General features: G+C 32.1%; 2 protein-coding genes across 2 annotated transcripts; both read right to left on the bottom strand.

Moving 5' to 3' along the window:
• Positions 1-1,941: 1,941 nt before the first annotated feature.
• On the bottom strand, positions 1,942-11,516 carry LOC134826985 (uncharacterized). Its single transcript, XM_063839502.1, has 2 exons — positions 10,703-11,516; positions 1,942-3,244 (listed from the first exon to the last, which is right to left on the bottom strand). The coding sequence occupies exons 1-2, from the start codon at positions 11,412-11,414 to the stop codon at positions 2,133-2,135; spliced, it is 1,824 nt and encodes a 607-aa protein (XP_063695572.1). The 5' UTR covers positions 11,415-11,516; the 3' UTR covers positions 1,942-2,132.
• Positions 11,517-14,084: 2,568 nt separating this feature from the next.
• Positions 14,085-16,099, bottom strand: LOC134826896 (2-phosphoxylose phosphatase 1). Its single transcript, XM_063839400.1, has 2 exons — positions 15,992-16,099; positions 14,085-15,936 (listed from the first exon to the last, which is right to left on the bottom strand). Exons 1-2 carry the CDS (start codon positions 16,083-16,085, stop codon positions 14,273-14,275), a joined length of 1,758 nt encoding a protein of 585 aa, XP_063695470.1. The 5' UTR covers positions 16,086-16,099; the 3' UTR covers positions 14,085-14,272.
• Positions 16,100-16,288: the final 189 nt, after the last annotated feature.

Genomic DNA, 16,288 nt, shown 5'->3' with positions numbered 1-16,288 from the left:
TTATTATCCGTCGTCGTCGTCGCTCGTTGACGTCTTCTATGCGTACTTTTGAATATTTCGTGTGTGTGTGCGTACACAAATGAAGCGAATAACCTGTCGCTAATAAATAGTCATGTTGTCTTGTCAGCATTTACAGCAGCAACAAACTGGATTTTGTACAAAAATATTATCTTTTCTCTGCGAGCCAGCAGCAACAGCGCATCGACCAAAGCACAGTTTTAAGAGATAAAGAACCGTTCTCTAAAATCAATTATGCTAATTATGTTACATTTTGCATCCACTTTTGACATTCTCATGAGAAAATGCGTTTTTCCTATTTTTTTAGCGACAAAAAAAATTACCCGTGACACGTGTTCGTAATTGAAAATTTTTTGTTTGGCTTGTTAAGCGTTCATTGGCTCAAACTTCAAATGTTTTTTTTTTCGGTTTCAAATTATTTGAGATTGATGTCGAAATCAATCAGTTGGTAGAAGAGAAAAAAAAGTGAGACCAGCTGGTTATTCAATTCATACATGGATGATCATTTAAAAGTGAACCAAATGACATGGGAGGGCAATCATCGGAAGAAAGTTGGTCATCAATCGTGTGTGAGTGTGTGTTTGTTCATAAAATATGGATAATAATTTAAAATAAATAAAAAAATTTAAAATTGATTTTTTTTTCTTGTAGAAAGTTCCCACCTATGATGACTCAAAAGACGAAATTTTTCACTGGAAACCAAAATCAAAGCAATGCACTGCAAAAAATGTCGTAAAATTACCTTTTGTTCAACAATTTCCAAGAAATTCTTCAGAAATCAGAAGCAAAACTAACATTTTTTTGTCATGCAATATTTTTCCTTTCTAATTTCTTATAAAGAGAAGAGCAATTGTTTGTTGTGTGTGATAATAAAATATCAAAATGATGAGAAAACAAATAATTCTCCCATGCGAAATTTTCGATACGCATGCAAGACAATCAGTTCAGGTGCTTCACATTTCTCGTCGTCGACATCGTCGTAACGTTTCATTAATTTTATTCGCATGCATATCAAATTTGATGCCTCTGCCTCACTACTTGCCATTAAAATTTGCATAGAAAATTTATATTTTAATTTTTATATCATTTTTTTAGATTCTCCGTTGTTTGTTGATTAAAAAAAAGGTGAAAAATAAATAAAACATTTTTTTTTTGTAATAATCATAATAAAAAATATGCAATTTATTTCACTTATTTGAATTAAAATAACATTTTTGTATATTTTATTAATTTTTTTTATATCAAATTTCTTTATTATTATTTATATATAATATTTTTTTTCAATATTATATATAACATAATAAATTTTCCCTCATGTTTAACTCTCAAAATCAACTTTTTGTTTTGTACAAAGTGTTAATAATATTCGAATAATAATTTTTTTTTATATAATAATTGTTTATTATTATTTTTATTTAAACATTAAAAAATATTTTTATTTAATTTTCTTTCATCATTCATTAATCTATCTACAATACACCTTCATTAATTTTTTTTTTTGCTTAAATTTTTTCATTCATGTTTAATACTCTTTCTTTCTTGTGAATGATAAACACTTTTTTACTACAATTTTTTTTTTAAATCTTCATAATTTATAATGAAGCGAACAATGAAAAAAATTTATTTAAAAAAATTATTGGTCATTTTTGTGTGAATTCCATCGCTTTGTTAATGTTACTACCACTAAAAAAAGATATTTTTCATGCAAGTTATATGTTTTTTTTCGTTTATAATTATATTAAATCATGTTTATATAGACATGTTAAATTGCGATTAATTTTTCCATTTATCATCGTCGTAATTTATTTTATAATTATTTTTTTTAATTTTATAATAATATATTTAATAATAAGGCACATCTTTTGTTTCTTTTAATTTTTTTTTCATATATGTTGAAAAATATCTTGAAATATTTTTCAATTAAAAATTTTTAAGCACTTTCTTCTACGTCTTCTCTTATCAAAGTTGCAAAGAAATGCATTTCACGTCGCATTTTTTTTAACATTTTTTTTTCATGCACTTGGATTCATTGGTAAGCAATCATAAAATAATTAATTTTTCTTGTAAGTAAACGACTAGGGCGACTGAGACGTTAACAAAACACCATTACCTAACTACCTCCGTGGTTTTCCGAATGTGCCATGCCCGTTCATGTGATGTCCATTCATGGCAATTGGCGCGTGATGTCCATTCATGCCGCCATGATGATGTCCATTGGTCATTTGTTGCCCGCGTCGCGTTAATGTCGCATCATCAGCATCTCCATTGATGTCGAGTGCAGCAACCATTTGGGCGATTTCTCGTTCTTTCTTGATGTCTGGCGGACTAAATTGCAAACTTGCGAGCGATCCGTGCGATCTGCTGCGATGTTCTTGTCGAATGCTGTAACTGAAAGCGCGTTCGTTCAAGTGTCCCTTGCGACGATAAATTCCCGTGCCTGTCGTCGGAGAATCAGCGCCTGATGTTCCTGTACCGTCACCCGAATCGTCGAGACCGTTGCCTGCGGATTGGGCGAGTTTGCGATTGCTCATCGAGAGAGGGCGTGAATCGACTAGATGATGCGGAGGTCCGGGAGGATAGAAAATTGGGGGAACTGGCATTGGAACGGGCATTGCCATGCCATTCATTTTGTCTTTTTTGTTCTTTTTCTTGCCTGTGCGGGATTTTTGGAGTGTCGCATATTGCTGCGGTACCATTATAGGCATTGGTAAAGGCACTTGAGGATGATGCATGGGATGATGCATTGGAGGTCCATGCCCATTTGGAGCCATGCCGTGATGCCCTCGATGACCAATTGTATGGAATTGACGCGATGGAGGTCCCGCCATCATGGGATGGTGATGCGGAGGCGGAGGACCATACATCATCATGCCGGGATGATGAGGCGGCAAAGGCCCGCGATTCATGTGAACGGGACGCGGGCGAATCAGCGTTCCCGAGAGACTTTGGCTTCCTACTGGCTTTGATTTGCTGCTGTGATCTTTCTTCTTTTTGGGCTCTTCTTTCGGCGGAGGCGGCGGTTGCACGGGCATACTAATTTGACGTTGACGCGCAGGTCTCCCAAGCGTCGAATGACCTCCCGAGTAGATTTCGTAGGGGCTTTCTGTGTGAATGGCATCGAGATGATCTTGCGATCCGGTCCAAACTTTGTGATTTTCGTCGCCATTGCATAAGGATGAACTTTCCCCATCGTCAACGACATCCAGATCCGCACTACTGGCGTACACTGCAACGAAAAAAAAAATAAAAATATGAATTTTTAATGAGTTATTTGGAGAACGGAAAACAAACAATCGCTTATTCAATCGCACGTGTAATTATGTTGCAATTAACGGCTTAGAAATAGTGCAATGTGCGACAAAAATGACAACAAAATTATCCAACAGACTATAAAAAAATATTGTTTTAACCGCTATTATTATTTTTTGTCGCTGCAAAAATTTCGCAAACACTCCATTCAAATATTTCACAAACAAAAATAACTCGAGGAAGGAAATTTTTTTTAATTATTTCGTTCGAATGAGTTTCAATCACGTAGAAATAATGCGGATACATATTCATACAAACAAAAAATATGAATAAATAAAAAAAAATAAAGTTGATTAATTTCACTATTCGTTAATTTTCATGCTGGCGCGTGCCAATGAGACTTTCTATTACACTTATTTCAAACATATGCCGAAATTTTGCAGACAATTTTTTTCGATTTTATCATTTTTTTGCCACTCCTCATTCAAAAAAATAATCTTAAAACTGCAAAAGTAATTACAAACAATGTCACATTTCCTAATTCAGAATTTCAATTACATTCGCTCCTTTAAAAAAAAAAGTTGTTTGCGCAGTTACCCAAGAATACCAAATGACATCATCTTTCATTCATGTTATTGCATTTTTGGTGTTTCTTGTAAAAATAACAACAAAAAAAGTTCAAGAATGTCAAATTAACCCTCTCGATTAACTCTTGTTACTTTTTTTTTCAGAAATACGTTCGTAAAGGTGCTCCAAAAGTCATGCTCGTGCTGTGTCTGAACAAAAAAGACAACAAAATGGAACAAGAAATGAAGACAAAATGCAGTCATCATCGAGGAGTGGCTCGATATTTCATCTGATCGTCTGGATTTTGTGTTTCGGTGAACGTAAAAATGAATGATTTGCGAATTTTTACGACTTTTGAATTGTTTTTATTGACAAAAGCTACCTTTTTGTGCCTTTTTGACGTAGTGTGAAATATTTTTTTTTAATCGTCAATAAACACGCAAAGAAAATAATAATAATAATTAAAATTTGCCTTGAACTTTTAAAAGTTTAATTTTTTCAATATGAAAAAAAAATAAAATATATAAAAAAAGTGAACAATAACTTTAAAAAGTCGCAAGTTATAAATAAAAGCGGCTTTCGTGTTAAATTAATGCTCATTTCAATTTTTTTTTCAAAATTTTACAAAAAAAAAACACCTGTTACGTTATAAATAATATTATGCGATGATACTACGTGTCTAAAGTAAATAAAGTAGCAGCACCTAGATAACACGAAACAAGTAAACCGATCACAAGTAAGTTAAAATAGGGTTGAATGACTTCTTTATTTATTTTTTTTTACGTTTTTTACAACAAACAATGATATTGGCGTGCGAACTAACTGTCAGCGAAGCACTTTTTTGACCAAAGTAACCACAAATTCACGCCTCTAACATCACTTGTAGTTAATGTTTTACAAGCAATCAGTTACACGCGTGAAACAATTCATAATTTTGGACCTGCCTGGTTTTTTTGGGGAATGCGGAAAAAATATTTATTAAATGAATTCGATTTAACGGTTGATTATATTGTTACCAATTTTTATAAAAAATGTTATTGTTTTAATCGCACGTCGTCGATTGTCTTGTCGCGAACATTAAAAATTATGGCTAAACATTCACCAGTTGACAATATTTCATGCAAAACAAAGAAATGGCCTTAAGGTGTTTCGAACATTTTATTTTTTTTTTTTTGCAAGACAATGTTTCAAAACGTTCAATGAGTGAAGTTAACTGAATTGAATTTCAAGTTCAAACGATTTTTTGCGTTCGTTCACATGATGCTAATCAGGTCAAAAATCTGCTTCAGTCAAACTTCAATCAGTTAGAGAGAAATTAAACAAACATTCCTATGGTCAATCTTTTATTTGCACACACGCACGCCTTTGTTTGTTTAACGAACGTGTATACGCAAATTTATTTTTTTTTTATTTTCTTTCACCTTTTCTCATTATTTATCATCATATATAGACATCGATTTGTATTACATTTATTTATACTTTGCCGTATTTGATGCCGAGTTAGAAACTAATGAATGGTCAGTTACGAACTTTTTTTGTCTATCTATGCGAATCAGGTGTAAAATAAATGGAAAGACCTACTTTTTGATACAATGCAGGAAATTTTTTTTGTTGTTGCTTTAAAAAATTTTGTGGTCGGTCCATTTGAGTGAATTCTTTGTGAAATTCTTGATAAATTGTTTGTCGAATGTCTTAATAACGAAGTCAAAGTAATTATGTGGGAGACAGAGATAAATAACTTGACGTAAATTCTCGACATTCTTCGTATGAATGTTCTATGTCTACGCCTTTCATTAGTTTCAACAGTGTCAAGGACTTTGCTGTCACTTTTTTTTCTCTCCTAACTAAATATAGGCACGTTATTAGCTCACATCTGAGACAATATTATTAATTTTTTGCAGTAGAATCATGTTTGATATTCATATATTTTCAGCAAATTGATTGTTTTATGCACGGGCTTGTCGATCAAGTTATGTTTTTGCAGTGAATAGCTAATTAATAGGGTGAGTGTTCGATTTCAAGACAAAAATTCTGATGAGGTAAGTAACGATGATAGTAAGTATAAATCTATTAGTTTTTATTCATTGCTTTATATTTTTTTTATTTTTAGAGAAAATCTGTTAGAACCATTAAGTGTGAAAACATCTACAAAGTCAAAATTTCAAACTTCAGATTTTCAGCAAAGTCAAATGATAGGATCTAATTTACTAAATACAAAGCGAAGATTGAAATATAGCGATATTTTGAACCTAATCATACAAAGCACAGAACATGGAGCTATAACTTCTACAAAAGTACTTGACAAAGCAATGGAAATTGTCGCTATTCTTTGAAAATGAGACTTTTTAGTACAGCTTGGTCCTCCGTAAAATTTGTAAGTATTTGTTAAGCAAATTACAAACGAATACAGCCCAAATGACTTGCATACAAATTTTCAGCTTACTAACGGAACAAAAATTTAGATTTTATACTTTGTTAGCGAACGCCCAAAATTAAGGCTTGTGAATAGCTTGTCACTTTAAAAAAATTTTATTTGCCATCCAACCGATCTGAAAATTTGCAGAGAACCTCATTACAGCCTAACTGGCTTGTATATTCATAAAATTGCAGAATACTGTGTTAGTTGAAAAGTTAAAAATTAATGACATGGAAGGTACTATTTTAAATAGTTTCGGAGTTGCCTCAAAGTTGAATATAGAAAATAATCAGTGAAATATGAGGAAATATAAAAAACCAATATCGAAGACTGATAATAATTTATTATTATGTGTAAAACTTTTTTGAAGTATCATCTTAAAAAGAATGGACCAAAGATAATATTCAAATAAATAAAACTGACGATGAGCTTAGGTTGAAAAATGGAAATCTCAATAAAATTTTATTAAAAATTAAAAAAAAACGTTGAGAAAAAAATCTTTTAACAGATTTTAAGCTTGATAATTTCTTCACATTACACGAAAAGACATGAATTCAATATACATGTTAATTTACTTTATCTCCACACATGTCAATATTTGTGTCATTGATAATCGATCACCTACCCGATATCACCTTTCAAAACCCATAGAATGATATGCTAATTAAAAACATGCGAATTGTTGTGTCATTCAAGCAAAAAGTAACAGAACCTGCCTCATAATTTACGTAGATTTTATTTATTAGTAATTGCTCACTTGATAGAAGAAAAAAAAACTCGTTCGTCCACACACGAAAAACGAGAGGATAGAAAAAAAACTCAATGATCAGCTATTAAATAACATAATTACTGACACATTTTCGCCGTAAATATATACTTTGAGCAAATAAATTGCCACAAGCATATCATTAATTTTTCAAATTTCAATTAACAGACTGTGACTGCATTTGCACTTGACTTTTGAATCTTTTTAAAAATAAGTTTTGAAGAAATTGCCGAAAAGCATTACAGTTTAGGACTTGTTACATCACTTTTATTTATTGTTGTTTTGCTCGTTAACTATCGTTTAGTTTCTTTATTTTTGTGTAAAAATGTTAATTAGTGCGTTTAATGTTCAATTCACTTCTTTTGCTTCACGCGTCGTTCAGACATGGAAAACACGTCGCGCGCGATATAATATTTTTAATATATTTTATTCGTATCATTACGTAATTTGCTATCATTTAAAGGCATTTATTGGTACATAGTTAATAAAATATATATCAAAAGGTGCATTGCACACATGAAAAATGTCATTTTTCTCACTCAGTAACGCATTTTTATGCATAGAAAGTTGCATTCTCGTGTTATGTGATTTGATTGGCAATTTTATAACATTGTAGACATTAATCGCATATGTAATGACATGAAAAACCTGCTTGCTCTGTTTTTTTTTTCGTTTCTTTACATTTATCGACTTGTGTCTAAATATTCAAAGATTAGATTAAAAAGTTTCGTTATGCAACCAAAAAATAAATTTTATCACAAAAAAAATCATCACATCACCTGACAAACATTCAAAAATGCGATTGAAACGTTTTCCATTCAATTATCGTCTTGTCATAACTCACAATAGCGCCTCATCAAATGAAGCAACATTGTTGTCGATTGCAGGTGAATTGCGACACATTCGAGTGTCAAATATCACCACTGAATTAATAATTACCTCTCAATATAATAAATTGTCAGAAATGAAGGTGCCAAAAAAACATTTTTTTATGTTTGTACCAAAAAAAAACTTAAAGTACTCCGAATTGAGGCCAATGATTTGTAAGATTATTGTAATTGTTATTACATGCATGAATAAATAAATATTGTACGTATTCAAATAATTTTGTTTTTTGTGTTCGAACAACGAAAAAAAAGAGGAACGTTATTTATTATTGACTTCTTTTACGTTCGTTGTTGTTGTTGTTGTGTCTTGTCTAATAATAAGTGAATCAAAATAATAATAGTAACATCGTTAGAAATAAACAGGTTTAACAGAAAAATGTGAGTGGAAGGTCTGTGTGCTTTATTTATTTTAGCGGGATTTTTTTTTCTTTAGGTGTGTTGTAATGAAATTGAAAACAATTGAAGATGATTATTTTTTTTGCATATTTTTCGTTGTTGTTATTATTATAATTTTAATAATTTGAATGTTGTGATTGAAATTTTGCATGCAGTTTTCGAAGGTTCAGTGAAAATTGGGTTTCAATAACCTTCTAGTTTGAAGTGAATTTAATTATTTATTTTGTAAATTTTATTAATTTTGTATTTTTTTTACTAAAAGAGTAATTTTTTATTATATATTGCTTCAAATTTGGCAAAAAAGAATAAAAATAATATAAAAAAATAAGGTTGATGTTTCTTTCTTAAAAAAAAATTATTACGTGTCACAAAATATTTTTTTTTTTTTGAAAATTATTGCAAAAATTAAAAAATTAATTATTTAATAAATTAATTAATTTTATTTTAATTTTCTATAGCTTTAAAAATTAATTTTAATTTTCTATAGCTTTAAAAATTAATTTGAAATTTCATTAATTTAAGCTTTTAAATATTTTTAGAAAAATTATTGAAAAAATATTTTTTTAATTTTTTTTTTATAAAAATTAATCCAAAACATACAAAAAGTTACAAAACTTTAAATTTACTCTCAAAAACCGACAAAACGTGTATCTCTAACGAAAATAAATCGCATGAAGGTGTAACAAAAGAGTCACATAGTAGAAGGCGAACCCTTTTTTTTGCATCTCAAAACAAGCACACGGAACGTTGATTACATCTTCACAGTAAATATTCATTGAATCATCACTGCCTGCATGCATTTAGTTACTTAGTAACACAAAAGCCACACAAGACATCCTCTTACAAAGCAAGTAAGTAATCTTTTTTTTTCTTCTTTAAATAGAGTCAGTTTCCTACACAATCTTCACATAATAATTTTCTGCTATTGTAGTCTACAATTAATCTTCTGACAGAAAGAACCCATAAAATAAAAAAGTTTTATGTACTTGTTGTTGATGACTCAAAGAAGAACATCAACGTAAAAATTAATTGCCAGACTCGTGATTATGCAATATTCCGTTCTTGAGAAAAGTTCTCGCTATTGTTCTCGGAACCACATCCTAAACTTGTTTTTTCGTCGAGTTTTGAGGTGAAGTTAATTTATTGCTTGATTTGAAGAAAAATATGTAAGATAAATCGCAAAGAGATATTTTTTAGGAAAATTAAGTTGAAAATGCTTTGAAAAACGTAAATTTTCATTAAAATTGAATAAAAAAAATTAAAATTTATTAATTTCCTAAATAGATTAGATAAACTGCACAAATGGGCAAAGCTAAAAAAAAATATTGTTCAAAATTTTTGTTTAAATAAAAAATTCAAATTCAAAAAAGTTTAAAATTAAAAGACATAAATTTTTTTTTATATGAAATATAGTTCAAAAAATGCAATAATTTTTTTAAAAGTAAAAAATTTACAAAAAATAATTTTAAAAAATTAGGATAAAATTTTTTTTGCCATAAATTTTTTTTAATACACTAATTATTTATCATTTAGGAACATAAAAATCAAAAAAATTCTTTAAAATTCAAATTTAACAAGAAAAAAACGAAAAATCTTTAAAAACTGCATATGTACAATTTATCCTATAGACTCTTCAATTAGAATCGAAGACTTCAACTACATGCAAAATACGAATTTGTCATCATCATCATCATTTACATGCACGATAATTACATGCAGTTAATAATTTTCTGAACACCGTAAGTTTTTTCGCTTCGTATCGAAAAGTAGCGAGTAAGTAACGGCACTTGCTTTGCGTTTTTTTTTTATTTAATTTCTAATTATTTTGTAATGATCAGGTAATGACTACAAAATCAAGCACAAGGTTACACGAAGAGATGATTCAAGAAATTGTCGCTAAATTGTTGGTTCTCGTGAAGTGGTTTGCTTTAATGATATCATGGGAAATGTTGATGGTCCAGTTATTCACATGGAAATTTAATTATAATTCCCCCTAAAATCTCAGAAATCTGGTTAAAAGTTCACCGAGAAACACTTCCGTGCATTGTTTCCAGCTAAAAACCCTCATTTTCTCGACACTTTTTGATTTTTCTAACTTTGTTACTCGTTGTTTGCTTATCAAGATTCAACCGAACGGAACAAACAGACATTAATTATACACTTTGAGACACACACAAAAAAAAGTTCACACACTTGTTAAAAACAATCAACGTGAGGAAAGAGAGAGAGAACCACGTGAGTAAATATTAACCTTGAACTTTAAGGAGATTTTTTCCGTCTTTTTGTTTTTTTTTTCTTCGTAGAAACAGACAGGATGCAAAAATAAATCTGTTCCGGAAGAATAACAATTAAGTATTCTCGGATCGTCACATGCAACACGCGCAAATAAAATTTTTTACTTACAATTCTTCACTGTAAATGCATCGCCGACACTTCCATTCATGTGATGTTGCTGCGGTGTCGTAATCTGCCTGCCAACGCTGTTGATTGTCGTCGTGCTGCCATTCCGTGATCGCCATCCGTTCGACGTTGCGTCGCCATTCGATGTTGATTTGCCGCCCAGCGTGCCATAAACGCTCGTGCCTGCCGTACTTCCGTTCTCCAATTGTCGCGCATACGAGTTATCGGCATACGCGTGGAAGCAACAACGAACGAGGGCATTCGCAGCTGCCTCCCGCTTGCAAATGAACGTATGACACTCGAGAACTTTGATGCCGGTTGTGCGACGAAGGATGGCAGCGAAGATGGGAGGATGATGAGCACGCGGCGTTCGCGCAAATGGCGAATCGAGTGGCAAAAATTTCGGTTCGGGATTGTTGTTGCCACGTTCCGGGATGAGAACTTGACGAACGGCGGCGCAATAGTGCAAGGATTCGATCGGGAAGAAGCGCGTTACTTGTTTCAGGTTTTCGTCGACATTTTCGAGGAGGATGCCGTTGGACCAAACACTGAGCCAGGAGTCGATGCCTTTGGCGCCGAGAGCTCCCTCAGCTGGGTATAAACTTTTGAGCGGTTCTTGGATGCCTTGGAGACCGTCTTTGCTTTGACGCGGCACAGCACTTCCCAAGTACAGAACGCGGCATCTGCATATGGGAGTCGAGTCACTCATCATCATTTTTTATTTTTTTTTTTAATTCTTTTAATAATATTTTTTATTTTATTTTTTTTTTTAGAAACACTGCATTCCAGACACGTATTTTTATATTTTTTTTCCTTTCAGATTCTTTTTTTATTATATTCCTTTTGTGCTGTATATTCCTTCTAAAACATTCTTATTGTATTATTCACCATGAGCTCATGTGAGTATTTTGAATCAAATATGGCTGCTTCTTGCAATATTTTTAATTCAACTTTTTTTTTTATCTCTCTCACAGGTATTTATTAAATTAATTTTCACTCTCGAAAATCTTTGTTGTCCACGTCAACAGAGCGTAGAGAAGAAGTGTCACACACACAAGTACTTTTACTTCTTTTTTTCTTCCGTTTGTGCCAAAGAGATCTCTAACACTTTAACCACTTTGCACGAATGAGGCATGAATATTTTTCTAATAATTGAAAAACTTCAGTAACGGTATTAAAATTAATGATTAATTTTGACGTGAGTATTCTCGTTGAGCGAAAAGAAGACGATGCGCGTCTTTTTTTGCACGAAATTGCCTTTTTTTTCTTGTAAAAAAGTTGCGACGACGCACGATTCAGTGTTAACGGCGCACAGGTAAACTCAAGAATGAATGTGAAACATTTGTCGACGTGTTTCTTGGGCTCTTTCCAACACACAGGCAAGCACGTTGCACAAAGACATGCAAAGCTTTCCATAACTGGAGGCAGGTAAAAATACGTTGTCGGTGTATTCGTAAAGCTAAGCCGGTTTATGAGTTATTTTGGAAGAAAATAACACGAGAACGGGCATTGCGAGTGTATGAGTGGCAAGAAGTGAAGTGTTTATGAACGAAATATGTGTTAAATAGACGGACGAATGTCAGGTGTGGAAATAATTGAAGAGGTTTCTTGCATGGGCAGTCAATTGTCTTTAAATTATCGGCAACCGAAAGTTGTTAAGTGATCAGGAAGTAATTAATTTTTAAAAATAATGACAAATATTTTAATGGTTTTTATCTTTTTTAGAACTTAAAATCCAAAAATGACGAAATCGAGGAAAAATTCAGAGACTTCAACTTAAAAAACGACGAGAAACAACGAACCCCATCACTGAAAGTGACGAAAAAAAAATCAAAACACTTGTTGGTCGTACATTCTTCGGTAACATTCATCAATTGATATCTCTATTCACAGATTTGTTCAACCTGTTTAAAAAAAATTTTTTTTTGTGAACACTCCTCTAAAAAAAATTCGTCCTAATCAGAATTTTAATTCAATTCAAGAATGTTCCAGTTCATGGCGTATCATAACATCATCATAAAAATGCATAATATTACACTTGTCTTCGTTTCGTCGTTCCCTCGTTTCAAAACTTGTTTTAATTTTTTGATTTCACACACAATCTTTTCCAGAATAAACTGTCTGAACTGAATTTTTACTACGATGCACGCAGGTAAATCTCTTCGGGACCTTTAAATATTTTTTTTCTGTGACGTACGACGACGACGACGACGACGAGTGGGAGAGTAAGAGAGATAGATGCAAACTTTTTTTTTTGTTTTTGTTTTGTTGTTATTAATGAAGGTTGTGGAATGTTGATCCGATCAATGTGGGATATCGTATCGTGCAGCGACGACTGTGTCGTCTGTGTGTGTGCATTTAATTTTTATTTTCTCGGAAGAAAATTAATGATTTTTTTGTGTGGTAAGTAGAAAAAAAATGCAGTTGCAAAGGGTGCGTGGGAAGATGTCTCGTCTAGTCTCGAATGAAAAAGATTCATTTTCGTGAAATTTAATTTAATGAAATTGTACCCAAAAATTTTGTAAATTTTTTTTTTGATGAATTTTGAGATTTTTTGAGAAAAAATTGCATTAAATTCTTCAAAAGTGCAAAAATTAAAAAGAATTCAATTTTACTTCAAGAGAATCGAAAAGTCAAGATTTCAAAATTTAATAAAAAAAATATTGTATTTAAAAAAAATAAAATAAATTAAAAATTAATTTTTAAAATTTAAATAAAAATAAAATTTTTAAAATATAAAAAATTAAATTAAATAAATTTTCGAAATTAAAATTAAATGAATTATAAATTAATTTAAAAAAAATAATAAATTAATTTTTAAAAATAAAAAAAAAATAAATTGATTTTAAATTAATTTTTGAAATTAAAAAAAATAAATTATGAATAAATTTTTTAAATTCAAAATTAAATAAAATAACTTTTAAAAACTACAAAAAATTAAATAAATAAAAATTAATTTTGGAAAATTAATAACAAAATTAAATTGAAAATATATTATAATTTAATTTTTAAAATTTAAACAAAAATAAAATTTTTAAAATAATAAAAAAATCAAATTTTCACTGTACTACAAAAATGATTTTAAATTAATTTTTGAAATTAAATAAATTAATTTTTTAATATTATAAAAAATCAAAATTAAATAAATTATTGAAATTAAATAAATTATAAATTAATTTATGAAAATTATAAAAAAAATAAATTATAATTTTTTTTAAAATAAAAAATTGAATAAACTGTAAAAATTTTTTTAAAAATTAAGCTTTAAAATGAAATAAAATAAGTTAATATTTAGTTGATTTTTTTCAATAAAAAACAATATTTTTTTAGTTTCACTTTTTATTTATACTTTAAAGATTTAATTCATCATTGATATGTATGAGTTGCAGTTTCTGTACAATTGGTGCCTTAAACATCTAATAAATATATATTTATTTTTTTTTTCTTATAATCTAAAAAATTCACTTTTAAGATGATTTGATATGTATCGTTTTCCCCCGTGGATGTGAGGGTTTTTTTTCCACTTGATATGTATGTGAAGAAGACATTAAAAATTTAATCCTAAAAATTTGTCTAATAATTGTTTAAATTTAAGTATTCTCGCTGAGCTGTCGTCGTCACTTGACACGCATCCTTGAAGTTTGTCGCATTCATGTTCTGAAAGTAGTCGTCGTGGATGAATCTGATGATGTTTTCGATGGGACACAGATCCGCCTTGCTTCCTCTGATGCCACGATTGACCCGTAAACTTCTTCCGCCCTCACAAAAGGAGATTTGGTTTGTGATATCTTGTCCGTTGTACACGACACGGAAGTAAAATTGCGTATCTTTCTCACTTTTGTAGACTTCGAAGTTCATTCGCGTGGCATACGGGATAAAAGGGACATCGAGGAAAACTCCCAAAGCCGATGCCAAATTCTGGATTGTCCGATCGTGTGCGGAATAGAGCACGAATTTCACTTTATCGCCGGAAATCATTCGCAACATGGCGGCGTTTAGTTCTCGCATGAGCCCATAAGCACGAAGAAGTCCAAGGTCACGATTGTCTTTGGAACGAATGTCTTTTGTGCCTTGATACCGCGTGAAACTCATGATTGTATCGACTTGCGATTGGTCGATGCATCCTTCGGGTGCTTCGTTGTCAATCTCATCCAAGACATCGTCGACTGTTTCGTCGGATTTTTCGCTTCCCGTGGGTGCTTGGGAGTCATCTTGATCGATATTGATGACGTCAGCGTCACTCACGACGGTACTTGTGCCTCCAATGTTCTCATTTTCGTTGTCGTCGTTGGTTTCTTTCTTCGCGAAACGACATGGCAACGGAGCTCCGTGACACACGAGCGCTAAAACGGCATCTCGAACATCCAATGCGTTGATATTTGGTGCGGGATTCTCCAAAAGGGAGCTTCCAACCCATTGAACGATCGCATTTACCGCTGGATGTTGTGCCATATTGGCATTTCGGTTCTTCTCGATTGCACTTTGCAGTTGATCTGCCTTCTGACACGCGCAATCCGAGAAGCAATAATTGTAACTGTGCGCTTCTTGTATCTGCAACGTGTGCCAGCGATCGGAAGGGATGAAAGCGTACATCAACGCCATGGCGGACTGAAAAGTGCGACGATAACGCGTCGAATAGATGATTATTTCGTCGGGATCGTAAATGGGCGTTGCTTCGGTCGTTGTGTTGCCTTGACGATTGAACACGCCGTTCTTCTGGTAAAAGTTCAGTTGCGCCATGTAAGCGTTTCTGATGATTTCGCCAATTTTCAGCATCTGAGAGACACCTTTACTCGTCAATTGCCCCAGCAAACACGCCTTGTTCGTCGGTGGGAGCAACGGAAACCCATGAAAGTTTCCCATTTTCTGCCACAATCCGCTTGTCGTGCTCGTGGCTGTCGTGAGATTTTGCACAAAAGTGCGATATTTGTTCAGCAACGTATCTCCGTCTTGATCGCAATCGACGTCGTTTATCCCTCGCACATGAGTCATTGGACCTCTGTCGCCGTGACGCGTTAACAACAAAACGCCTTGCAGCGAAAACGATTCCAACACCCCGCCATCGTCTCCCGCACTGATAACTTCCGTCGGATTGCAGTCCTTCTCGTGCATTTTGTGACGTTTGTAGTTTTCTTGGTCCTTTTTGCTGCTACTCATCGTCGCATCAGACGCATAAAAACCATTTGTCGTCATGAAATTGCTTGACGGGTCAGAGACACCCATATATTTGTACATTCCTACGAGAAAAATTCGATTAAAAAAGGGAAAAAACAAACAAAGGAAAATACGTACCAGCTACTATCAAGAAAATCCAAATGCTCAGAATCAGATAACAATAAAGCGTTCGATGTTGTGAGGAAAACCTCACAACGTCCTTTATCAACATCTCTAAAGTTTCCTCTTCTGCCTCTAATATTAACAACAAATTTAACGATAAAATTTTCAATAACAAAACATTTTAAACATTTTAAATAACAAAATAAAGTCTTAACACTAAATTAGGAAGGATTTTCCTTCTGATGGAATTCCTCTCACTTGACAGTTGGAACGCATGCGCAAAAGTTGTTTTGAACTTGTTGCCTGATGGGA

The sequence above is a fragment of the Culicoides brevitarsis genome, chromosome 1 (assembly GCF_036172545.1).
Source record: "Culicoides brevitarsis isolate CSIRO-B50_1 chromosome 1, AGI_CSIRO_Cbre_v1, whole genome shotgun sequence".
Lineage (NCBI taxonomy): Eukaryota > Metazoa > Arthropoda > Insecta > Diptera > Ceratopogonidae > Culicoides > Culicoides brevitarsis.
The sequence above is the reverse complement of the archived record's forward strand: the minus strand, read 5'-3'. Positions and strand labels throughout refer to the sequence as shown.

Excerpts from the sequence above, each read along its gene's own strand:
- LOC134826985 (XM_063839502.1), bottom strand. The coding sequence starts at position 11,414 with ATGATGATGAGTGACTCGACTCCCATATGCAGATGCCGCGTTCTGTAC. Across the intron at positions 3,245-10,702 it reads TGCATTTACAGTGAAGAATT|TGTACGCCAGTAGTGCGGAT; the intron begins GTAAGTAAAAAA and ends TTTTCGTTGCAG.
- LOC134826896 (XM_063839400.1), bottom strand. The coding sequence starts at position 16,085 with ATGTTGATAAAGGACGTTGTGAGGTTTTCCTCACAACATCGAACGCTT. Across the intron at positions 15,937-15,991 it reads GATTTTCTTGATAGTAGCTG|GAATGTACAAATATATGGGT; the intron begins GTACGTATTTTC and ends TTTTTCTCGTAG.